Below are 25,364 nucleotides of genomic sequence, written 5' to 3' on the forward strand. Positions count from 1 at the left end.
ATTAAAGTGAAATGGAGACGAAGAAGTGACCCACAACTTCCCCCAACTCCTGACAGGAAGTCAAGAACAGGGCAGAAAGTTCTTTCTGCCTGGGCTTAGGGACTTCTGGGAGCTTGCCAGATTCCAGGATTAGTATCCCCATGGCTGACGGGGGCCAGGTGTGTGATCCCCCATGAAGCTTTGGACGGAGCAGGCATATCTCTAGGTCCCTCTGGTTGGAGTGAGAAAACAGGGGCAGAGGAAGCCCAAGACTTGAGCATGGTCTGAGACTGCCCTGCAGGCTCTGTTGTTGGGAAGTAGCCTGAAGGGTGAGTCCTTGGTGCCAGGTACCTGGGGTGGGGGTGGGGGAGAGGATGACAAGTTCAAACAGTGGGTGGGCAGCAGAAAGTGAGCAGGCAGGGGTGAGGGAGCCACCCGGGGCTGGGCAGCATGGCTAAGCTGTGACAATGTGGGGCAGCAGGAGGCAGGACCTGGAGAGCTGACCCTGGGCGAGGAGCCGGGGCTTGCCCTGAGCTCCTGGACATGGAGGAGAGCTGAAGAGGGGCCAGGATCCCAGGAGGGTGGAGCCCTGGCACAGTGACACAGAGACAGGACTCAGGGGAGCCTAGCTGGCCGGGAGCCTCCTCCCTGCTCTGCCTGCGCTGAGCTGGAGCTCCGAGGGAGGGCAGAGGACAATATCTTGGCCTCTCTCTCCTCTCTGAGGTTCCTGCCCCCACTAGCAAGAAGTCCCTTCCCTCCCGACCCAGGACTGGGGCATCCTCATCATCTCCTTCCATACCTGCTTCCAGCCCGGCTCCCGACTTCATTTCTGAACCTGTTTGGAAATAAAGCAAGAGTCCACTGCCAGAGCCTGGCTGGCCAGGGCGGGGTAGGCCCCAGAGGGCTGGGGGCACCCTCCGCACTCATTCCCAGCACTGCCAGTGGTGGTGGGCTGGCAGGACTGGCCTCAGAGCTAATTTCTAGTGACTGTAGACCCCAGAGGGATAAGAGGGACTGGGGAGACACCAAGGAGAGCATGAGGGGCACTGCAGAGGAGACATGAGGGTGAGCAGCAGGGCCAAGGGCTAGAGATGATGTGTGGATGATACTGTGCAAGTCATGTGCAAAGCGTTATGCAAAGCGCACCTACTGGGGAAGGTCCTCACTCACCAACAAGGCACATGGGAGGTCTTGGCTAGGGACACCTCCTTGGCTGGACTCTCCTGCCAGGGCTTCTGAGGCCATGGGGGTAGGGGAGGGATTTTGCTCAGGGTTGGGGAGCAGAGGCTGTCAGGTTTTAGGTCTCCCGGATTCTCTGCATTCTGGGACCAAAGAGCCTGCTCCAACGCCCAGCCAGCTGAGCATGAAGCCCTGAACACAATCAGATATAGGCTGGCTAAGAGCAAGGTCAGCAGCCTGTCTCAGGACAGAGCACATTCGAGCTGTCTCAGGGTTCCCAGGGCCACTCCTCTGGTATGTAAGAGGCAGCTGTCCTCACCCCTGGGGTTGACGCCCAAGGGTTCTGAGCACAGACAAGATTGCTTCCTGCCTCTCACCCAGGAGTTGGGTGTGTAGACTCAGAGCCCAGAGCCTCTTCCTCTGTTCCCCAGGGATAGGGATAGTTCAAGTCTGTGCCTTTGGCTCCTGTGCCCGGGGGCCTTTGAGATAACAGGACTAGCACGTTGTCTTAATTAGGGTTGCATGGATTCCCTAACCCACCCAGCTCCTGTTTATTCTCCATGCTGGACCCAGATCCCAGGCTACTCCTCAGCACCACCCTTCTTCAAGGTTGCTAGGGAGAGTACATGCAGCCAAAGCCTTGTGACTTGTCATGACCAACTTCTGCTGTCACCATTTCCCAAAACACTACCCTCCAGAACCACCACCCTAAACGAGTTCTTCTTCCCCTTCTTGTTTCCTGGTGGAGGCGTCCTCAATGGCTACAATGGGGAGCTGGGGCTCCAAAAGTCATCTGCCTGGCCCCAGGCCCATGGGAACTAAGGACGGCACTGTGGCTGGCCCCAACTTGGCCTGCAGCCTTCCACCAGGCCCTCTGTTTGCCAGGACCTGGAGACCTGGCATGTGGCCTCAGCGAAGAGACCTGGCAGGCCTGTGGGCCCTCACCCCTGGCAGCCCCACCTTGCTCCTTGAGCCGGATGATTTCTGTGTCGGAGCCAAAGCTGTTCCATGCTGTGCAGTTGTAGATGGTCTGAAAGTCAGCCCGCACGATGTTGCTGATGGTCAGGGTGGAAATGACACCCTCCTCAGTGCTGACTGTCTCTACCGTGTAGCGCCCTGATGTCCCCGACTCTAGCACATTCTCCTTCCAGGACCAGGCCTGCCGGAGTGCACAGAATTAGTGGGAGAACCCCCCAAAAAAGACATATCAGGACCACTGAGTCCCACACAGGAAAGGAGCCAGGATACAGCCCTACACATACCAGGACCATGCAGTGACACACACGAGGACTATAGAGTCACACATGTTAGACAGGGAGACGCACACACTAGAATCATGGGGACACACACACCAGAACCACACAGCTACAAACACCAGAACCACACAGCTACACACACACACACACACACACACACACACACACCAGGACCACACAGCTACAAACACCAGGACCACACAGCTATGCACACTAGGACCACCCAGCTACACACACTAGGACTACACAGCAATGCACACCAGGATGACACAGTTATGTACACCAGACCACACAGCTACACACACACATATACCAGGACCATACAGCTACACATGTATACTAGGACCACAGAGCTATGCCCACACACCAAGGCCACATAGCTACACACACCAGGACAACACAGATATGCATACGCACACCAGGACCACATGGCTACCCACACCAGGATCATAAAACCCATACACACACTAGGATCACACAGTTAAACACACCAGGACCACACAGCTATGCAAGCACACCAGGACCACACCGCTATACACACTAGAATTATAAGACTCATCATGGAGACGCACACACCAGGACCATGGAGAGACACACACATCAGAATATGGAGACACACACATACCAGGACCATGAAGACACAAACACACAGGACCAAGGAGATACTCACACCAGAATATGGAGACACACAGAACAGAACCATGGAGACACACACAGAGGATCATGGAAACATTCATACCAGGACCATGGAGACACACACACTAGAACACAGAGATACACACACCAGGACCATGGAGACACACACCCTGACCATGAGACACACATACACCAGAACATGGAGACACACACACCAGGACCATGGAGACATACACACCAAGACCCTGGAGATACACACACAGAGGACCATGGAGACACACCACTTTACCATGAGACACACATACACCAGAACATGGAGACACACATGCCAGAATCATGGAGACACATGCACAGGACACGGAGACACCCCCCCCCCAAGATATGGAGACACACACACCAGGACCATGGAGACACAAACCCAGGACATGGAGACACACATACTAGAACCATGAGACACACACCCCAGAACCATGGAGACTCATACACCAGAACCATGAGACACACAACACCAGGACATGGAAACACAGACCCTAGGACTATGGAGACACAACCCCCTAGGATATGGAGACACACACACACACACACCCCAGGACCATGAGACACACCCCCCAGGACCATGGAGACACATATCACAGAACATGGAGACACACACCAGGACCATGGAGTCACACACACCAGAACCATGGAAGCACACACACCTGGATATGGAAACACACAAACCAGAACCATGGAGGCACACACACCCAGACATGGAGACACATGCACCAGGACCATGGAAGACACTCACACCAGGACCATGGAGACACTCACACTAGGACCATGGACACACACACACCAGGAACAGGTAGATACACACACCAGGACATGAAGAAACATGCACCAGGACATGGAGACACACACACCAGAACATGGAGACATACACACCAGGATATGGAGACACACACACCAGGAACATGTAGACACACACACCAGGACATGAAGGCACACACACCAGGATCACATTGCCATACCCGTCAGGTCCACTGATCCACATGCACCAAGACCATGGAGTCACAGTTCTCCAGCAAGAGCTGGTACTGTCAGAACACATTCACGGTTACTGCCACACGCCTTCAACACACTCATTTGAATCATATTCACATAAACCTACAGAAATATATACAGCACACCTACACAACACACACACAAATACATTATACACATACAAATATATTATGTATCACATAACGCTCACTGATAACACACCCACACAATAGACAACAACCACATAATACACATACAGCATACAACCACAAGTTACACACCCACACAACACTCACAGACAACATCCATGTAATACACTCATACAACATACAGCCACAAGTTACACATCTATACAACATCCACAGAACACACACAACATACCCACATTCAGCACACCAACACAACACACATAAACATATACAGAATATATAATGCACATAGCACACCACACACTCCCACATGAGGAGTTACAAGTCAGGACCACTTCAGTGGCTATTCCCATTCAAAAAGGGTCTTATGTGGATCTCTAGATTTCCTGGGTAGTGTAAATGGTTAGCAGACTTGATTGCTAAATGGAAGGTTAAGGATTCAAGTCCAATTAGAAGCAGTTCAGTAGAAAGAAAGACCCAGTGACCTTGATGAAAGAAAAGCCACTGAAAATGATGGAGCATAGCTCTACTCTGACACATCATGAGTTGGAATCGACTCTGCAGAAACTGTTTAAAGGATATGCGACTGCACATTGGATGTATTTTCAAGCAAAGTGGGAACTCTGGTGATGGTCGCCCCACCTGAGGGCCTGCAAAGTGCTTCTCTCAGCAGGTCCACCACTGTCTCAGAGACACAGTCCTCTCATAGCCCCCAGGTGTGTGCTTGCTGCCCTGGCAGGGCTATAGCAGATTATCAAACCTCAATGACACAGTCTAGTTTGGTGGCTTGCCATGTTTTTTTTAAAGCATATTTAGAGACTTTTGTTTGTGATAACCTTTATTATTATGTACCATCAAGTCACCTGTGACTCATAGACAAGGACCCAGCTCTATACTGAGCCAACATGTCTCTGACACACCCATCCCCATTGCTCTAGTCACCGAGCCAATCAATTTCATCGAGGCTCTTCCTCACTTGCGCTATCCCTTCACCCTCCCAAGCATGATGTTCCTCTCCAAGGACTGGTCCCTCCTTGCAATAAGCCTAAAGTATGTCAGACAGAGCTTCAGAATCCTTGCCTCCAAGGAGTAGCCTGGTTTCACCCTCTCTAGGGCGAACTTGTTTGTTCTCCTAGCAGTACATGGTATATTCAGTACTGTTCTCCAATATCACAGCTCAAAGTGATCACTTTTCCTTCTAGCATCCTTAGTCATTGTCCAGCTTTCTGATAGCATATAATGTGAAGACTATGGCCTGGATCAGGCACACCATAGTCTCCAGACTGGCATCGTTGCTCTTTCTAAATTCGTGAAAACCTTACCATATCTTAATTCCTAAGGATGATGGTTTACCTTTTTTGCAGTTATTTTACAGAAATTACAAGCATCTCACTGTTGAATCTTCTTGCACACACTGGCTCCTGGTATTTATGAGGATATGTAATACAGGCAAAAGGAGATAGTTGGCAGTACTAATGGCATTTTGAAATTTTTGTAACTCACCCTATGTCAGTGATTTACTACAAATTTATCTTCTCAATTAAGATAGGAATGCTGAGAACTTGCCGAACAGGTAGTGTTAACACAGAAGGACCCCAGAAAGACATCTGGGTATTTGAATTGACAAAGTGAGAGCTAGCATCTGGACAAGACCTTCAACAAGAATGCCGAGCCTGGTCCACCCATAAGCCTGCTGATTCTTGACCTGATTACAGCCTTTGCTTGTTTTTCCTAAGTATTGGACACTTGGGAGTGTGGGGGAAATGCCACAATGCAGCCGGCTTTGTTGCTTATTATTCCTGCGGGGAGCCTTCTCTTCCTGAAACTTGGGGTCTGCATTTGGAGTCAGAGACTGCAAGGCTTCAAACCTGAGTTTTGGGTAACAAATGTAAGTGCTTGGAGGGCCACCCAGAGATGGACTTCATTGTCTTGGCAACATGTGAATGTTTTGGACACGTTTTTGGTGTAGGGTGGCAGATAAAGAGCTCACTTTGGCTTTTGGACTCTGGGTTCTGAAAGCAGCCCTAGTAATCAAAATGTCTTTGTCTTTCTGAAACATCTAGATAATAGTTGTGTAAATGAATTGGGTGTATACACCTCATTACTTTAGCCACAGACCCCTGGAAGGGAGGGTCATGACAAGACAAACCACTGTCCCTCCCTGAGATTTGATGTGGATCAGCAGGGTTAACAGAGCCCTTTCTGGATTGGCACCAGAGTGCCTGCCTTTCACTTTTCAGTGACCAAACAGGGAAGATATACATTGTTTCCAGGTAGTGTGTCCTGCAGACTTTGGGGTATGAAATGCTGACCGGGGCCTTTGGGGACTCTCGGCTGTGGTGCTAGGTGAGCACACAGTGGCTTCAAGCCACTTAACCTTGCCTTTCTGGCTGGTGTGGGGTAAAATGAGCAGAAGTGAGCCAGCTTTGGGCCCCTCCCTTGTGGTTTAAAGGATGGAAGAGCTATCACTTCCACCCGGACAGCCTTTTTCTGAGCACTGGCTCAGAAATGGATCTACCTTTGGTTTGCCAGCCCCTCTAATATAAGCTGATTTCTATGTGCTGGTGCTCTGCGAGTTTTTAGCGTGTGCAAGCTCTAATGAGAAGTGTAAGAGTCACAGTTTTAGCAAGCAATCTGTTAGGCCTTCTGGGTTTAGCTGTGGACTGTGGGGTGCCCAGCAGCATCCTTGGCCACTAGGTGCCAGCAGCACCCCACCCACCGTGACACTGAGCTGTCTTCAGACAGTTTCAGTGACCCCTCGTGGCAAACCACAGACTAGACAGCCTAGAGTCAGACATCTATGAAGAAAAGCTATGCAAATGCTCAGGACTGAAGGGAATACTTTGCAATGGCATGTGTTACATTTATGATTCTTAAGAAATTGAAGTGTGATGTGATCTGGAGGCAAGGATGCTGGCTCTATACATGAATTCTTTCAATGTTTGTATGGATTTTTTAAGATAATCAATGAACTAATTTCTGGGAAAGTACGCAACAGCAAGCATACTCCAATAACAGCTTCAGGAGGATGGTGGTCTGAGTTTTTAGAGTCTTTATTCCACCACGAGCAGCCTTAGTGCCCCAGGCTGCAAACATGGCTTCTGGGGCCACAGTAGGTCAGCAGCTGGTCCGCCAGGTCCTACTTACACTGTAGCAGCACCAAGAGCGAGAACTGCCTTGTGCCTGTGAAGGAAGGTAGCTGGTAGTACCAACTCCAGTTTTTTCCTCTGTGTTAGTGATTTACTGTACACTTACTTGTCTTTTCAATTAGGATATGAATGCTCTAAACATACAGAATAATTTGTCACAGGAGAATCTGGAAAAAAACCCCAAACATCTACATGCCTAGACTAACAGAAAGAGATAAAGCTCTAAAGTTTCTCCATAGACAAAGTGACAAAAATGTTAATTATGAGCCCTCTGTAAGCTTACTGAGCTGCAAGCCCCTCGGCTTTGGTTTCTCTTTGTTATTACTGGACCCCTGACAGGAGGAGTCTGGGGAAACTCTGAAGTGCAGCCTGCTTTGCTGCTGGTTTCCCCATCAACTAGCCTCCTAATACAGAGCCATGCCTGTCCTTGAAACCAGGGGCCTTTTATTTGGAACTGAAAGTCTAGGACTTTTAAACACTGGACTGCCTTCTAGAAGGATTGCTTTAGATATTGGCGATCTCCAGCAATAATACATTTACCTGGTATTGCTAGAAAATGCTCCCATTTCTTTGTTTTCATGGGACCAGTATACCCTGTGACCCTGAGTCAGGCAGGACTGTGGCCCCTGATACCCTGTGACCCTGAGTCAGGCAGGACTGTGGCCCCTGACACCCTGTGATGCAGATCTTTAGGACTTTCTTTGACACTGCTTCTGGGTGGACTTGAACCTCTAATCTTCCAGTTAGCAGCTGGATACCTTCACCGATTTGCATCTCTAGGGACATCTTGGGTGGAAGATTCTCTTTCAGCACCACCAGCACCTCAGAGGTTATGTGTGAATTATCCAGACTGTCTCCAGTATTTCAGGAGAAGGAAGGGGCATGACTGGAGTGGACACTGTGTGGGTGGGGCCGGCTTCTCCTAGTGTCCAAAGAGACAGAGGCTGACACTGAGAGAAATAGAGAGAGGTTTGCCAAGACAAAAATGCCCTCTCTTGATTTTGCAGTCTGACCTTGAACCAAGGAGAAGCAAAGAAATAGCTTCTTTTCCTTCTAGCCTCAGTCCCTCACTTCTCTGCTCCTCAGAGGCAGGTTTGTTAGAACCATTGGCCCAAGTTCAGCTGTGTTTCAGGTAAACTTGGAGTGGGCGCAGAAAACATCTACAACCTGTGATCTCATCTGCTGAGGCCTTTCCAGAGAGATGAGGCCAGTACCATTACCCCAGGAAATGTGCCAGTTCCCAGGCCACGACCTTCCCAGAGCCCAGGATGTGCTGGGGTCACTCACAATGCGGTCCGGTGGTGGTGTGCTCCGGATGAAACATTTGATCTGGCCCTTCTCCCCGTGGAGGGCGTGCTGGGTCTGTGTGCTGGAGATGATGGGGGGTCCTGTTGGCGAGACAGCATGTCAGGAGGAGTTTCAGAAGGGGAAGTTCCCCTCAGAAGGTTCAGGTTTAATTCAATCTTTTGGGGCAAACATTTACTGAAAGGTCTGTGTAGAGCAGGGGACTGGGAGATGAATTAGACATCTTGAAAATCATCCAAGGAATCACGAGTGAATGCTTTTAAGTCAGATTAGCCAGAAGATGTAAATAACTGAACAGTATGGATGAAATGCTGATTTCAGAGGAGAGGAAATCATTGTATCTTGGAGTCAGGGAAAGTTTTGTGAAGAAGGTGACTCATGGGAGGGGAGGAAGCACTAACTTCCCACTTGAGCCAGCTATTCAGGTTTGAGCAATTTCTCAGATAAACAGCAGAGACTGGAATGTTTGCCTAACCAACGGCATGTCCTCTGTTGGCCAACAGGTAGGATCACAAATCTCTTCCTCCAACCTGGGCCAGAGTTCGTGTCTCCTTGGAAACCATCCGCAGCCTTAATCACACCTATGCTTTGAGAGGTCTTGTAGCTCACTGAGGGTGCTCTGATGGCCTAGTGGGTAGGAGGGAGTTATGCTGCTAACCCAAAGGTGTGTTGTTCAAATCCACTACCTGCTCCATAGGAGAAAGATGGGCAGTCTCCTTCTGTGTGATTCACAGTATTTGAAAAACCACCACAGTGTGAGGTAGGAGTCATTCTGACTCAACAGCAATGAGTTCAAGTTTGACTTGACAACAATGTTGAATTTGACTACAGCATCAGGTAGTTGTTCTGATTCAACTACAATAAGGTTAAGTTTGACTTAACAGCAGTGCTTGCCTGCCTCCATGTACTGTCCAAGATGAGACTCCAGTTCAGAAACAGACCCTGAGTGAGTGTGTGACACGTTCATGGATATTAGGTACCAAGAGGAACCATCTACCCCACTGCACGGGGTCCCCACAAGTCTCTATCCTGCCCTGCTTTTATGCATCCCTCTCGCCTGTGGACATTGGTCAGGGCGAGGAGAGTGGCCAGTTAGCTGCCTGCCCGGTAGGTCTGGACAGTGCTGGATAGCTTCCTGAGTGCAGGAAAGAGAGGAGGAACAAGGTATCTGTAAAAGAGGCAAATCATGCAGCTTTATTATCCACCTTAATGAGCACAAGCTTGCATTTCTGTAAGTAGCTCTTAGCCCCAGTGGAAAGCCGGGAGACACTCAGATAGATGACATCTCTGGATGAGGCAGATGTGGGTCCTCTGAGTAATCTACCCCTTCTTTTTCTGCCTAACTTCCTGAACACCAAGGAGCCCCTGGGCCTAAGGTGATGCGGGCTGGACGGTATATTAGGAGCCTTGCTGGTGCTTTGTTAAGCTTGAAGGCTGAAAGTGATGATGCCATAAAATTTCCCCCTCATCTCCCAGGAATCAGGAATTCCTTGCAGGGTGGTTCTAAAAGCCATCAGGCAAATGCATGTGTGTTTATGGCTTCTTAAAGGAAGACAAAGTTGGGATCCAGGGCAATGAGGTTGGAGAGGTGAACAGCATCCTACACCCTCTCACTTCATGCAGATTCAGGTTTGAGCCAATTCTGTGCTTGCCCCTTTCCCCAAGGGCCCTGTCAGCTTTGCAGGCTGGCCTTATTTGGATGGAGCCTTGCCTCACTCCAGACCCGTTGGGAATGTCACATCCCTTCAGCATGTGCCTACACGGTTCTACAAAGGGAAACCCCCCTGGAATTGCTTCTCTTCCTGTGTCACTGAGCACATTCCCTTGCTAGAGAGAAGGTGACCGTACTCCAGAAGAGATGGAGGTCACCTCCCACCTCTCCAGCCTTCAAAGGAGCTCCCAATCCCATTTCCCTTTGGCCCAATTTGTGTGTGTGTCTGTGTGCACACATGTCTTTCTGTGTGGGCACCTGTACATGTGCCTCTGTGAGTGTGCCTCTGTGTGCATGTGCAAGCATGTGTTGGGCTGTTGTTGTTAGGTACCATCAATTCAACCACAGACCATAGCAACCCTATGAACAGCAGATCTGAACCTTGCCCTATCTGGTGCCGTCCTCAGCATCTCTGAAAGGCTGGAGCCCTTTGCTACAGTCATCATTCCAGTCTATGTTGTTGAGGATAATCTTCTCTTTCTCTGCCCTTCTGCCTTTTCTAAGCATGAGGTCTTTTTCCAAGGCTTGGCTACTCCTGAAAGTATGCTCAGGTATGCATGTGAGATGACGTTTCACCATCCTTGCCTCCAAGGAGCACCTTGGTTACACTTAAGAAGCCTTAAAACACCCCTGCATTTGCCTGATGGCTTTTAGGACTCCTGAGAAGCCCCAGAGATTCCTAGTTGCTGGGAAGTGGAGGGAGAAGGCTCTATGGCGGATGCAAGCAGAGGAGTAGCCTTAGACTACACCCCAGAGGACCATGGCCTCCATTCAGGAGGAGTGCACCCCCAGGCATGGGCTCCCCCAGGAGTTTTCTCTTTCAGAAACCACTTCAGATCTCTGTTGTGAAAACACCTGCCATCTAAAGTGACAGCAGAATGTCAACTGCTTAATCTACCCACCCCCCAGGAAGGAAGATGCTCATTTAACAGCGTCAGGAATGGAACCTGAAGAGGGCATGGGGCCCTAGGTCCCAGAACACCGGCAGTGACTGGAGCTGGTTCTACCAGGACAACCCTGACTCCCTGGTGCCCACAGCGCCGCCCTCTATCCCTCATGGCCTTGTCAGACAGGAGCATGACAGGGAAAGGCTACAACTTGTGTTGCCATGGATATAATGGAGGTGCGATCAGATGCTGTTATTTTTAGCCCTGCAGTACCAATTTATTGGTGGCTTCTTGGGGACACACGGGAAAGGCATGGAGGCTCGGGATTCCATTCGGCCGTGAGCATCCTGGGCTCAGGGTAAATGCACACTCCTTTGGCTTCCTAAGGCTCAGGAAAGGGGGCTTGATTATGGTGATCGAGCGGTGGAGAAGCTGAGGAGGTCCCAAGCTGGCTTCAGTATTTTAGCAAAGAATTGATGAGGCTGTCAATGGGCACATCCTATGTTGGGATGAAGCAGAACTGGGCTAATTTCTGAAATGGCTGCTCAGCGCTCATTAGGGACCTGGTCCTCCTGGAATGTTATGAACATTGTCCATCTTCCTCTCCTGGGTCAGTGCTGGGGATGTGGGCCTGGGCCCACTACACGACAGGAGGCACTCAGGGCCATGGGCATGACACAGGCATGAAAAGGACGTTTCTGACTTTCTTAAACCAGCAGTTTTGGTTCTGACTGTGCATATCATGCCAGGAACTTTTGGAGTTTTCTTTCGGGTGTCCTGACAGTTCATGGTTCTGAATGAGGCTGGTCCCAACTTGCCATGACCTTCTACATCCTATAATGCAGTTCTGCTCTGACCCCCCATCCCCTGCATCTAACAGGCATCTGGTAGCCCCCTCCTCAGGGAGAGCTCACCCTGCTGCTGTAATTGCTCTTATTTCACCTGGTCTCATGGGAAGGCCTTGGTCTAACACAATGTGAAGACCCAGCCAGGAGCCACAGACACACCCCTTACATTTCCCACCAGGCCAGGTGACTTTGAATAATCAAAAAGGTGAGCAGCTGTTTATGTTGACCACTCAGTGACCCTCTGAGCCTTCTCTGCTGTTGTTAAGGGCCGTAAAATCATAACTGACCCATACTGACCCTTCAGCAGGTTTTCGGGGTAGTTAATCACACAGGAGAAGATTACCCATCCTTCTTCCATGGAGCAGCTTGTAGATTCAGACTGTGTGCCCTGCAGGAACAGTGAAGCTCCTTTATACATTTCATCAGGTCCATCTTAGTGTGAACTAAGAAGGTCACACAGAAGCAAGGGATGCAGGCAGGTGTGGAACTCACAGACTTCAGGACAGCTCTTATCTGTGCTGTAATGGCAGACATTTCTGCCTTCACTTGGAAATGATTGAACCAACCCCTACGTCAACAATTTTTTTTTATCACAATCACCTTTTCTCACTGCATGTGCAACTTTGGGATGGCTGAAAAGGCTCATGCTAACGCAAGGGCTGAGTAAGAACTGTCTGCACTGCACCTCTTCTGACCTAACCACAGGCCATTCATGACATCTTCACTACCTATACCTGGAGGTGATGGGGACACCAGAGAAGGCACTCTGGCCTGCCCACCTCGGCTGGGCTCCCATAGGCATGAGAAGAGTAGAAAGCATTGCTACTGGTCCACAGTGGGAGATGGTAGTAAGGAACAAGCCCAAGGCAAATGCTGTGTCCAGGGTTCCTGAGCTCCTCCCCTGCCCCCCCCCCCAACCTAGCCATAGGGTCTCACCATTGACAGTCAGGGTCACTTCTCGCTCCCCGGCCCCCACCCGGGGCACCACGGCTCGACACACGTACTTTCCAGCATCTTCCTGGCGTACAGTATGCAGGGTGAGTGTTCTTTCATTGCTCAGGACCTAGGAGAAGTGGGCAGGGTGACAGTTGCAGCTCAGTGACATGATTCTCCACCCTGATTTGTAGTCCCAGCCAATGCACCTCCACACAGCCACCACTTCTCTGTCAGCACGGGCCCAAGCATTGTTATCATGCTGAACAGAGGTCTGTAGAACTTCTAGACAAGGAGACTAGGAAGAAAGGCCTGATGCTCACTTTTGAACATCAGCCAATGAAAACCCTATGACTCGCAATAGTCTGCTTTTCAGCCAGTCATGAGAGGGCACAGGATCTGCGGGGCTTCGATTCCCTGGGCATGGGGTCACCTGATGGCAGCTAGTAACAGGAGCGCTGAGGTGTCCTAATACCTCCTGTCCTCATGATGGTGTGACCTCCCTAAGGCTGTCCACATGACCTTGATACTTTCCTGAGTCATTGTCAGTATCCCTTTGGGTTCTAGTTCAGGGTGATGAAAAGAAGAACCAACTTTGGCATTAGCTAGGTCAGAGTTTGAATCCTGGCCCAACCTAAAAATAACTGCAAGCTATGGTCTTTCTGGTCTTGTAATGGGTGTAGGGCTGTGTCTGGCACACGACAAGCTATGTCAAAGCCGTTTCCTTCTGCTTCTATCTGCCTTCCTTTCCCTGGCTTCCACTTCCCCTTCTCCCTACAGCCCTCATGCATACTGGAAACAGCAAACATCTTAAAAGAATAACAGACAGTGATGCTTACTTAAGGCTAAAACTTAATTCCTTGGGGGATGCTGGGAACCTGTAGGTTCCAGGGGTCTGCATTCCTGCATGTCAGGCTCATGCAAAACCACAATGGTGTAAGGTGCCCCACAGGGCTGAGTGGTACATGTGGAAGTCTGGGGGGGTCCCCTTTCTTCCTATGGCTGACTTTAAGGTGTATGGACATCCCCCAGTCTTAGAGGCCCTGTGAGGTTGAGGGGGACTCACCACACCCGAGCCCCGCTTCATCCAGACAATGGTGAGGGAGGGATTGCCTGTCCAAGCACAGCTGAAGATGGCATCTGAGCCCAGGTCCACCAGCAGGGATTGGGGCTCCGTGGTTATCCTGGGGCCAACTGTGGTGAGAGAAAGGGGAAACAGGGTTAGGGTGGGTGGCAGCTTGAAAGCCCTCCTTGCTCCCCCAGTCGCCACCATAGCTGGAGGAAGAGTGGCGGTGGGGTCCTTGTGTCAACACCACCCATTACAGCTCCCCCACCCCCTCAAGTCCTGTGTCTAGAGGCCTGGGTCCTCTCACAAGAGTGGGCAGTGCTGGCCCAGTTTCTGAGGTTGTCTGGGATCCCCCACTTCATCCCCTCTGTTCTGATCCCACCTGGCTTCAGGATGTTGGGGAGGTACCCTGTACAGTGAGGCAGAGTGGAGAAGAGGGGACAACACCCCCTAAAACCACCTCAGGCTCTGAGACTCCTCTCTCTTGCTCTCTCCTTCCCACCTTTCTTGTAAACATGAAACTGGGCATGGGTCCCATCTCTCCCACACTGCTCCTAAGTGGTGATAGCATGTATGGGGCTTCCAGCACCCTCAACCATAGGCCTTGGGGAAGTCAGCGAGCAGGGGTGTCAGGTGAGAACTGCCCACTGGACAATGGAGAGCATAAGAGGATCCTACCCAATGGAGAATGCAGAGTGTGAGAGGGCCCCAAACCATGGGAGAGTAGGCAATATGAGAGGACCCCCGACCACTGGGCAATGTTAGAGGACCCATGACCACCGGAGAGTGTGAGAAGACCCCTGACCACTGGAGAACGGAGAGTGTGGCGACCTGCAATGATTGGAGAATGGAATGCGTGTGATGTGGGGTGGATGAAGAGCTGTCCCGTGCTAGGTGAGGGAACAAGGGCATTTTCAGTGAAGCTAGGGTAAGAGGATGGCATTCATACAAAGAGTTTGGAAAAGTGCCTTTCAGGTTTGATGAGCCACTAATTGATTGCAATTAATGTTATAAAACAATTATAATAAATCATGATAATGTTAGGAAGCATGGTTTATTGAATGAAAACCATTATGATTTGTAAACTTTAACTCAACTTTTAAAAAGTGCCTTTCAAACTGTAAAGGACATTTCCCACACAGAAGCCTGCGATGTTGTGGATGGTGGGTGGTGGTGAGTGAGTCCCACTGATGTACTGGAGGGGTGGCTTGATTATGGTGTGTGGCTGTGGGCCCTGTAGGCCTTCAGCGGGGACGAGGAGGAGGACTCAGAGGCCTGAGACCCTTTAATGAGAATGTGCCTTGTGAGCCCCTGTAGACCTTCATTGGGGACAAGGAGGACACAGAGGCCTGGGTCCCTTTAATGAGTGTGTACCTTGTTGGGTGGGGGAGCACAGTTGCTTCAATTCTCTTTGGACCTGCTGGCTCTGTGAACCTGCACTCTCATCCCCTAATCCCAAGGGTGGAGGGTTGGAATCCTAACCCTCTGAGGTCAGAGTGAACCAGGAAGCTATTATATATTGTCACGTGTCCAGCCACAGGGCTGAAACACTGTGCTGTGCTGTGGAGGGGAGCCCAGCATAGTCCCCTGAAGCCCCTCTCTGCTTTGCCCCATCCCCCAGAACTCACAGTAGACATCCACGGTGCGGCTGATGTTGGTGCTGCCCAGGGCATTGGTAACCTCACAGGAGATTGGCTCTGAGAAGTATGTATAGTCTGCCGTGGTCTGGTACACCTCCCCGGATGCCTCCTTGATGACCTGGCCCCGTTTGGCCCACCTACAACAGAGGCCTTGTGGCTTAGTGTGGCCCTCCAATGGCCTAGGAATCCCTCCACTGGAACATCTTTGTAGGGTTGGAAGCACCAGCCCACAGGGACTGAAACGTGTCGCCCTGGCCCGGAGGCATGGCTTTGTTTCCAGCGCCTGAGTTACCTAGAGCTGCTAGAGCAGAGACAACACATGCAGATGATTTTGGCAAACAAACTTATTTTCTCACAGTTTAGGAGGTTAAAAGTCCAAATTCAGGGCGTATGCTCTGTTGTTATGTACCATTGAGTCATAGCTAAACCTCTAGGGGATTCTCTGAGGCCCATCTTTCTTCTGTGGAGCAGTTGGTGGATTTGAACCATGTGTCTTTGGGTTAGCAGCGTGACTTCTTACCAATAGGCCACCAGAACTTCCTTTTAGTGATGATGTTGTTGTTATTATGTGCTATCGAGTCACTTGCAACTCATAGTGACCCTATGTACAACCGTCCTAAACTCTGCTCTGTCCTGCGTCAATTGCACTGCCTCTGACACAACCATCCCTATTACCCCAGTCACTGAATCAATATACCTCAGTGATGTAGAGGCAATAAAATACAAAGGTTAGAGGAGGGAATGCTCATAGAACATAGGCAGGTTGTGAATGAAATTTGCTCCCAAGTCTTTAAGAATTTGTTTAGGTAGAATAGAACAGGTACACATTATTCTATTGACCCTTAAGGTGATAAAGAAAAGGAACCCTCATAGTGTAATGAGTTATTATTTGTGGGCTGCCGACCAAAAGCCTTTCCCCGTCAGCTCTGGAGGAAGGTCCTGGGGGCTTCAGCTTTTGTTCCTTGGGTCTTTGCTGATCATCATCACTCTGCCCTCTCTGCTTCCTTCTCCAATAAATCAGTTCAGTTTATATCTCAAAGGTGACTGGCTTAATTACACAGCCTAATGTGACCTTACTAGCTGTAAAATCCTGTTTCCTAATGGGATTACATGCTCAAGCACAGGAATTAGATTTCTAGCACCTGTTTTCAGGACCTAGTTCATTCCCTACCACTGCCCAAGCAGCCCTGGAGGCTTTCGCCAGCTGGTCAGCCCGCAGTCCGCAGGGCCTCTGGTTGGTGAGGCCTCTGCTAGGTGAGGTCTCTGGAGGGAGGGGGCTGCAATCTGCACCTGGGCAGGCAGCTGTTGAGGAGAATGCCAAATCTCATGAGAGCATGGCTGTTGCACTGTGCTCTGTTTTGGTCCTGCACCAAGTGTCCTGGTGCAGAGGACAAACTCATGACTGTGGGGACCTCGTTCAAGGTGTGCTCCACCATCCAGACTATGGGGGAAGACGTCTGGGGGTGAGGTTCCCCTGGCCAGTCCTCTCACTTCTCTTGTTCTCACTAGGGTCCAGGGTAGCCACTCATGGGATCCCACTCCTAGAGAACCTTTCTAGGGTGGCACTGGGTCTTTGTCTTGCCCAGCCTCTGTCCTCCCAGCCTGGCTTTGCTTCTCAAGGTCCTGGTTGCCAGGGTGGGATAGGTGGGCAAGCTGTTGGTACTCCTCTTGGAGAAGACAGGAAAGCCCTAGGCTGGTCTTAACCTGTCTGGGGCAGGGTAGGTACTACATAGGTCAGTGAGCAGGAAGCCACTCTGTGTGGAGCAGTGCTGGGCCTGCAGCTGTGTGTGCACATATGTGAGTGTGTGCACGTGGGCATGTGCAGTGGTGAGGGGGGAGGGTGTGTGCACATGTGCTTGTGAGAAGATGTGGGTGTGCATGTGTGAGGGCGCTCTTCTGCTTAAATCCTACTGTGGATAACACTCACTTTTCTCCAGAACACTTGTGAGCTGAGGGCTTTGACGGCTACAATCCAGTACTGTCTTACCCATGGTAAGAACAGGCGGCTGGGCACGGGATGGGCACTATCCTTGTGTTGGCTTCAGGAGGGACACCTGAGTGTACCTGGCAGCCAGCTTGCATGCACTCTGATTGGTTGTTTACTTATGAATATCTTTTTTTTTTAAAAAAATATTCCTGACTAAAAAGGCAGTCATCAGAATAGTGCAAGGAAACACTGTATGGTTCAAAACTGGGAAGAGTGTACACCAGGGATGTTTCCTATCTCCATACCTTTTCAACCTGTATGCAGAACAGATTATCCAGGAGGCTGGTCTCTATGAGGAGAATGTGGCATCAGGATTGATGGAAGATTCATCAATAATCTATGTTATGCAGATGACACAACCCAGCTTGCTGGAACTGAGGAGGACCTGAAGCACTTGCTGCAGAAGGTCATGGACTGTAGCCTTCAATATGGATTGAGGATCAATATCAAGAAGACAAAGATTCTCACCATTGGGCCAATTGGCAGCATCATGATGGAAGGTGAAGGGATTGAGACTTTAACAGCTTTAGTTTGCTTGGCTCCACAGTCAACACTCTTGGCACCAGTAGCCAGGAAATTAAGATGTATTGCGATGGGAAATTCTGCTGTTAGGGACCTCTCCAAAGTACTGAAGAACAATGGTGTCACTCTGGAGACTAACGTGCGTCTGATACAGGCCATTGTCTTTGCAATCACTTGCTATGTGTCAGAGAGTTGGACAGTGACTAGGGAGGATAGAAGGAGAATTGATGCCTTTGAGTTGTAGTGTTGGAGAAGCCTATTGGATATACCCTGGCCTGCTAAGACAATGAATGACCTACAGAGGGTTAAACCAGGCTGCTCCTTGGAGGAAGAGATTCTGAAGCTTCGTCTGACATACTTTGGACTGGTCCTTGGAGAAGGATGTCATCATGCTTGGGAAGGTGGAAGGACAGTGCAGGAGAGGAAGACCCTCTATGAGGTGGATTGATTCAGTGACTGGGGTAATGGGGGTAGGTGTATTGGAGACAATAAGATTGGCACAGGATAGAGCAGGGTTTAGGGCTGTTGTACATAGGGTCGCTATGAGTTGCAGGTGACTCAACAGCACATAACAACAACAACAACAAAAACAACAACTAAAAGTTCGATGAACAGTATTATTAACTTCTAAACTCCTATCACCTTTAGTCACTGTCATTAATGTGCACATTTGCTTTATGATTTTGTCCATAAACAAATTTATACTCTTTCTTAGCATCCTTATTGAGGAGCTTTTTAAAAAAAATTTTACACTGGTTTACATACAAAATTCATAAAGCTGGTATACATTGTTTTTCACACCGAATCTTTCCCCTTTCATTTACCCATCCCTCCACATTTATGTGATGCTGGTGACCTTGGGAGTCAGACCCAGCAGTCTGAGTCTCAAGGGTGTTTACTCAACCTGCCCTGCAGGCCAGAAGGCAAGTGTGGGCTGTAGGGTCCAGGCCCATGGCTAAGGAGATGGGTGAACTGCCCTCCTGAAGCTTTCTGATAGCTCTAAGATGATGTGGAGCCTCAAGAGGCAGGAACAAATGAGTGGAAGAGACATGGAGGCTCTGTACCTTTGGGTCTTCTTGGAGGTGCCTGAGGGCAGAGATACATATGCTCAGGTGGTCTGTGGGTGTGGAAGGCTGGCCTGGGAAATTAGCATCAGAGGTGTTTTCTGGGCATCTCATACCTGGTATGTGGGGACTGTGGGCAGAGTTGGAAGCATCCAAACTTACACTGGGAAGGACCAGGGCTTGGAGGTGCAAGGTAAAAGTCCTGTCACTTCCAGGCAGGTGCCAGCTCCTGGCCAAACCACACCTGCCCTGCGAGCCTTATGAGCCTCTGGGCTGCACTGCTCAAGGGAGACTGGAGTCCCACTGTGCTCCGCTCCATGCTCGGAGGACCTCTCAAGTCACTGAATCTTTTCCTCTACCTCCAGGCCAATGGGAAGTTCAACCAGAGGTCTTTTAGTTTATTTGACATAGACTTCGAGATAGAGACCTTACATCTTGCTGGACACCACATCTCCAGGGTGGCCTTGCCTCTGCCCAGCGTGAGAGCCTCTGGATGCTGCCCTCTAACCTTGGGCTGCCCTCCTTGGATCACCCTCCACTTCGGTCCTCCCTCCACCCTGGGTCATACTCCACCCTGGGCCACTCTCCATCTTGGTCCTCTCTCTACCTTGGGCCACCCTCTACCCTGGGCCACCTCCTTGGGCCCATCTCCTCTCTGCCTGATCTTGGGGCTACAGTAATGTCTGTGTCCTCTGCTCCCCATTCCTCAAGGCTGGCTGACAGCTAAAAGCCTAGAATCATTAGCATCTCAGACACTTACTGATGCTGCAAATGAACAACCTGGCTTTACAGCAGAAAGGGCCACCCCTTACCACAGTGTGGTCTTCACCACCTAAGGGCCTGGGCTGCAGAAAGAGCCCAAGAGCCCTGTCTAGCTATGGAGCTTTAAAGCAGACTTCCCCCCCACCCCCTGCATAATGTGGGCATCCTGAGATGATGGATGGAGTGTCCTTGGTCCAATTGGGCGAGTGTCTTGAGTCAGCCCTCCAGTCTGAGCTGTGGTGATGACAGAGCCAGGCAGGAAGGCACCAGGGGTATGGCCCTGTGTGTGCAGCTGTTCACTCAGCCCTTGTGTACTGTCGCTGGTGTTGGTCAAACACTGAGAACTGGAGCAACTAAATGACTGCTCTTGCCTTGAAGAACCTCCCTCACAGCACATGAGAACAGGAGGGCTTTACTGTGAGAGTGAGCAGCACAAAGCCATGTGCAAGGACTACCCCAGGCATCTGAGCAGGACTGGATACCCTGCCAGCCTATTCTCCAGCAGATTTAGAATCTCACGTCTGATATTATCAATCACCTAACTTTCTGTGATTCCTGCCTCTTCTCAGAAATAAGGAAAGACATCCGAGTGGAAGGTCTGAGAGAGAGGAGGAGGATGGAGGAAGGTGGGAGGGGAGCATGCACCCCACCTGGCCATGACTGGGGAGATATGTTGTAAACCCCAGCACTGGGCTTGATTCCAGTAGTGCGGTAATTTCCCAGAGTGTGGGGTGATGTAGAGGGGTCAGGAGGTGGAGTACGGACGCAGGCGTGCTTGCTCTTACCTATACTGGGTGACAGCTGGGTTGGCCTTTGCTGAGCAGTGGAATGTGACAACATTGTCTTCTAGTACTGGCTGTGGCTCCACAGATAAGTTGACAAGTGGAGGGTCTGCAGAGAGAAGAGGTTCAGAGGAGCTTGGGGAGCCTATCCACGGTTCAAAAAGAAGCGAGACAGGGAAACCTCTCTGGTGGCATGGAAGGCAGAGGCTACCCCAGGGACCCTCAGAGCAGCCACAGCTCCGGAGTTCCGTAGAGTGCTTGGGCCTCAGCAGGAAGAACCTGCACTGGACAGTCAGTCTGGGGCTCCCTCCCTGATCCTTGCTTTTGAACTGGAATAAACACGCCAGGAGAGAGCTAAGTTGAGGCAGGAATATAAGATTTCAGACTAATCTTTCAGACAAATAAAAGACTGAAGGCGACAATGCTGATTGAGACAGAAATGACAGGTGTCAAGGAGAAGACCAGACATATAGATACTAAGAATGACAGCCATACAGAAATGGAGAGGGCTAGGGGCAACAGTGGCAGATGGAGAGGGCAAACAGAGAGAGTCAAGGGCTACAGTGGCGGATGGAGAGGACCAAGGGCTGTAATAGTGGAGTGGAGGCCAGGAGTTGGGTGGTTGAAACTCAGTCCAGAGGACGCGCTGTCAGCCTAGGCCCTCTGTGCTTGAGAGAGCACCCTCTGACTCTCTCAAAGTGGCCACACTCCAGATTCTGGCTCCCAGTGGCCCAGCCCCCTAGGACTCAGCCCCAGGAGACATGAGACAGCCAGTCTCATCTTTTCCCTGGTCCTGTTCTGGCAAGCAAGCTGGCTTTAGTTGTACATTGAGTGATGAGGGCAGCTGGGTCCCATGACCGTGGCTGATCTCCTGGCATTCCTTCCAGTGGGCAGAACAAACCACGGCATGCTCATGAGGATGTTGTGGGCTTAGATCCCCTCAAAGGATCCACGAAAGCATCAACCAGGAGGGTGCACTGTGTCCTGCCCTGCCCTGCACTGAGTCCCCAGGTGGTCCCATCCACAACTTCAGCTCTGCTCCAAGCCAGCCTCTCCTGGAACTGGTATCTCTGGAGACTGGGAGGCGCTCACTGTAATTGCAGATCCTAGTGAAGACAGGGGACGAAGAGGCATGTCCTGAATAGCAGGAAGTGCAATGTGCTGGAATGTTTCCCTGAAATTAGCTCAGGTCCAGTTCCAGGAGGTCCATAGATCTGGGATCCTCTGCTTGCCTGTCTTCCTATGGGGAAGTGACTTCAATCTCAGGTTTTGAAGTATAATTCAAATGACCACAAAGATAAGTGTGGCATTTAACAGTGACAAGAGCTCATCTTGCAGGAGAGCTATGACTGTGAGCTCTGCACCCACCCCCCAATTGAAGCCCATTTCCACACAAAGAAGACCACAAGCTTCTGGGAAGTCTGCACAGGAGCTCCTGTCTGCTCTGTGCATGCTGGGCTCTCTAGTTATGGCGCCACAGAGACCTAGGGAGGACCTGGCATGTACAGCTTCAGGAGTCTGCAGAAGCGTGTCTGAAGGCATGGAGATAGTGCTGTTGGACCAATGTCCTTAAAATATTCTGAAGCTGGGTGAACAAAGTCCCACAAGGATAAATATTGTATAAAACCATTGTTGGAAAATGAGTATAAGGATAGAGGAGTGGGAGAGGCTGGAAGCAGAGGGATGTGCAGGGGAATGAAGAGATTAATCACTGGATTGTACAATTTGGTGGGTGGGGGATGAGGGAAATGGAAAGAATTTGTTTGAATTTGGGTTCAAATTTTGTAAATAAACTTGAGAGAGTGGAGGAACAGTGAAAAAACAAACAAACAAACAAAAAAATATTCTGAAGCTCAGCATGGAGGAGGTGAAAGCCTCCATCAAACTCCTGTTTGAGAATGTGACGGTGTCAGTTCAGTAGAGTATGGAGACCCTCCATAGGACCTAAGAGACAGTCCCAGAAGGCCAGCCCTCTCCTGAGTGTCCTTTCCGAAGCAATGGGACTTTGAAAGGCAGAGTGTGGTTGAGGCATCCTAGGAAAGCAAGGGTAGTGAAGGCCTTGAAAGTGGCAGAATCTGCCATGTGAACTGTCAAAGCAACTATCTCATTACAGTGTATTTAGAGGACAGACTCTACCAGCTGGTGGGCAGTGGTAATGGTGAGGACATCCTCACTGATCACACAATGGGAGGACCTTCCCTTCCCTTGTGTCCTTGTCTTCTCAGGCTAGCCTGTGGATGTCACCTTCCTCCTTCATCTCCCCCATGCCTTGTCATGTCCTTTTTGCCCAGCCTTTACTGGTAGGTGCTCAGAAGACCCCTGAGGCTTTCCCACCCACCAGGCTCCCCTGCAACCACCCCCTGCCCAGGCACCTCCATCCCTTCCTCCTGGTCTCTCCTTTGTGTGTGCAGAATATGAATTTTCTGGAGTCAGCTGGGCTCCTGAGTGTCTGTCATATCCAAGTATTAAACGTGATTTTAATCCCACTTGTGATGTTGGCTGCATAACTTGAAGGAGGGCAGCTTTGATGTAGCTGGTGGAGCTAAGATCACATTGAACAGATGTTACAGCTGAGACCCTGTTAGCATTTTCATCCGCAGTCTGTGTGTGCTTTCAGGAGAAGCATCGTATCAAGGAAGGGGTGGGAAAAGAGAAAAACCAAATGACTCAATGATTTTTTTGCATGTCCATTTGAAACTTGGCAGCTGGATATGGATTCCAGATGTGGGGAGGCTATGGGCGTGTTAATCTTTCTCTCCCATTACTCAATCTGGGGGCTTTGTCTTCCATTGGGTAACATATAAAGACCAAAAGAAACAAACAACAAATGTTCTTTTGCTGAGCTTGGATGCTTCTTGATTGATTAAGAAAATGAGCAGGTTTGCAAAGGCAGTTCTGATTCAGCCCACAGTGTTCACTGCAAACAGTGGGGGATCAATGAGTGGAAGGCAGCAGAGGGAGAGGTGATCTGTGTTTTTGCTTGGCAGGTGCATGTAAACACCCCCCAGACCAGGGAAGAGGCTTGAGACAAGTGGCTAAAGGCCTCTCTCCAGTTTGGATTGTGGGGACACTCAAGGACAGTTTGTGGATTCATGGAAGGGAGGACAGTGGGTATGGTCATAGCTGGAATTTAATTGTATCAGGTGTGTTAAGAGCTTTATCTGATTTAAGGCATTGTGCTGCCAACCATAGGAGAATGATTTGAATCTATGAGCTGCTCTAAAGGAGAAGGACGGACAAGCTTCTCCCATGCAATTTACAGCCTCCAAGAACTTGCTGGAGGGTCTGCCATGATTTGGTTCCTATTCGACAATAAAATTTTGAGGTTTGAGTCAAGTAAGCATTATAATCTCCATTTACAAATGAGGAAACATGGAGCTTAAACAACCTGGTCAAAGTGGCATAGCAAGTGAAGCCCCAATTCAAAACAGGGCCATTAGGAGGCCAGGCACGTGGGTCCCAATGCTGACACTGACTTCATTCCCAATGCCCCTTCCTGATGCGGCTAAGACATCACAGAAAGAGAGCCAGCAAAGGCCTTGAGCCCTGCAGAACCCGTCATCTATGGGCGCTGTGGCACTGTTAAAACAGTCATCTGGTTGCATCTAGGGGGTCCTACCAGTCAGTGGGCTGCTATTGACAGGAGGGCCTTGGTGTGTCTGGAGTACACTTTGTCTCCCCAGCTCTGTCAGCCAAGGATCAGGCTGCTTTGATGGGGCATCAGTTAAGATTGTGCTTTCTGTATGGGATTCTGTGACTGGTCCATGGGCTAGGCTGGGGTGGGGGGAAAGGGAGAGGGGTAGTTACAGAAGCTGGGACTGGAAGTCTAGCTTAGGTGTCCTGCGTGTCCCACAGTCATTCCTCCCCAATTTGGCTTGTGTATGGAGACACTGAGCCCTAACTCTTGGTACACTTTAGACCGGAAGACGAAGACACCAATGAGTCAATCACCAGAGGCCCAAAGGGTAAAGGGACAAGTGTGGGCTCCTCTGGCTCAGCAGTGGGGAAGCCTTTCTGGCTCACTAATATCCATGCACAATGCTTCCTTTCAATAGCTGGGCCCAACTGCTCTGGCCCATAGAGGGTTACCTCTGCAGGGTGTACAAGGTTGGTGCCTGACAAGTGGGGAGGAAGGAAGGTCTAGGGTGCAAAATTAAAGAGGATCTCACTTGCAAGGGTGACCCTACTAAATTTGACCCTAAATTTAAGTGCTTCCTTAATTGCCCTAGGCATCTACATCACCCTAGTCTTGTTCTGGTAACAGCTCTCCTTTAATGAGAGGGGTTGAGGGTGAGTGACTGGTGGCAAGATAATGACAACAAAGACTTCCTCAGTGACTCAGCTGTCACATCTGGGGGTCTAGAGCCCATCAGGTGGAGCTTTGAAGCAATTCCATTGTTAGTATGAATCATAGCCATGCCATTGGCTGGGTGCTGACTGTGTGACTGTAGAACTGGGCTACCACGATGCTTGGAAAGGCTAGGTT

General features: G+C 50.1%; 1 protein-coding gene across 1 annotated transcript in view; it reads right to left on the bottom strand.

Moving 5' to 3' along the window:
- The window catches only part of KIRREL3 (kin of IRRE like 3 (Drosophila)), a 241,687-nt gene that overhangs the window by 14,736 nt on the left and 201,587 nt on the right, over window positions 1–25,364 (bottom strand). The window contains exons 6-12 of the mRNA XM_006901568.1: window positions 20,882–20,987; window positions 15,750–15,898; window positions 14,122–14,249; window positions 13,059–13,185; window positions 8,659–8,759; window positions 2,119–2,317; window positions 779–814 (exon numbers count right to left, since the gene is read on the bottom strand). Coding sequence (XP_006901630.1) covers window positions 779–814; window positions 2,119–2,317; window positions 8,659–8,759; window positions 13,059–13,185; window positions 14,122–14,249; window positions 15,750–15,898; window positions 20,882–20,987 — 846 coding nt within the window. The remainder of the gene's footprint in view (window positions 1–778; window positions 815–2,118; window positions 2,318–8,658; window positions 8,760–13,058; window positions 13,186–14,121; window positions 14,250–15,749; window positions 15,899–20,881; window positions 20,988–25,364) is intronic.

This window comes from Elephantulus edwardii, unplaced genomic scaffold (assembly GCF_000299155.1).
Source record: "Elephantulus edwardii isolate Elephantulus edwardi_28Jun2011 unplaced genomic scaffold, EleEdw1.0 scaffold00333, whole genome shotgun sequence".
In the NCBI taxonomy this organism is placed as follows: domain Eukaryota; kingdom Metazoa; phylum Chordata; class Mammalia; order Macroscelidea; family Macroscelididae; genus Elephantulus; species Elephantulus edwardii.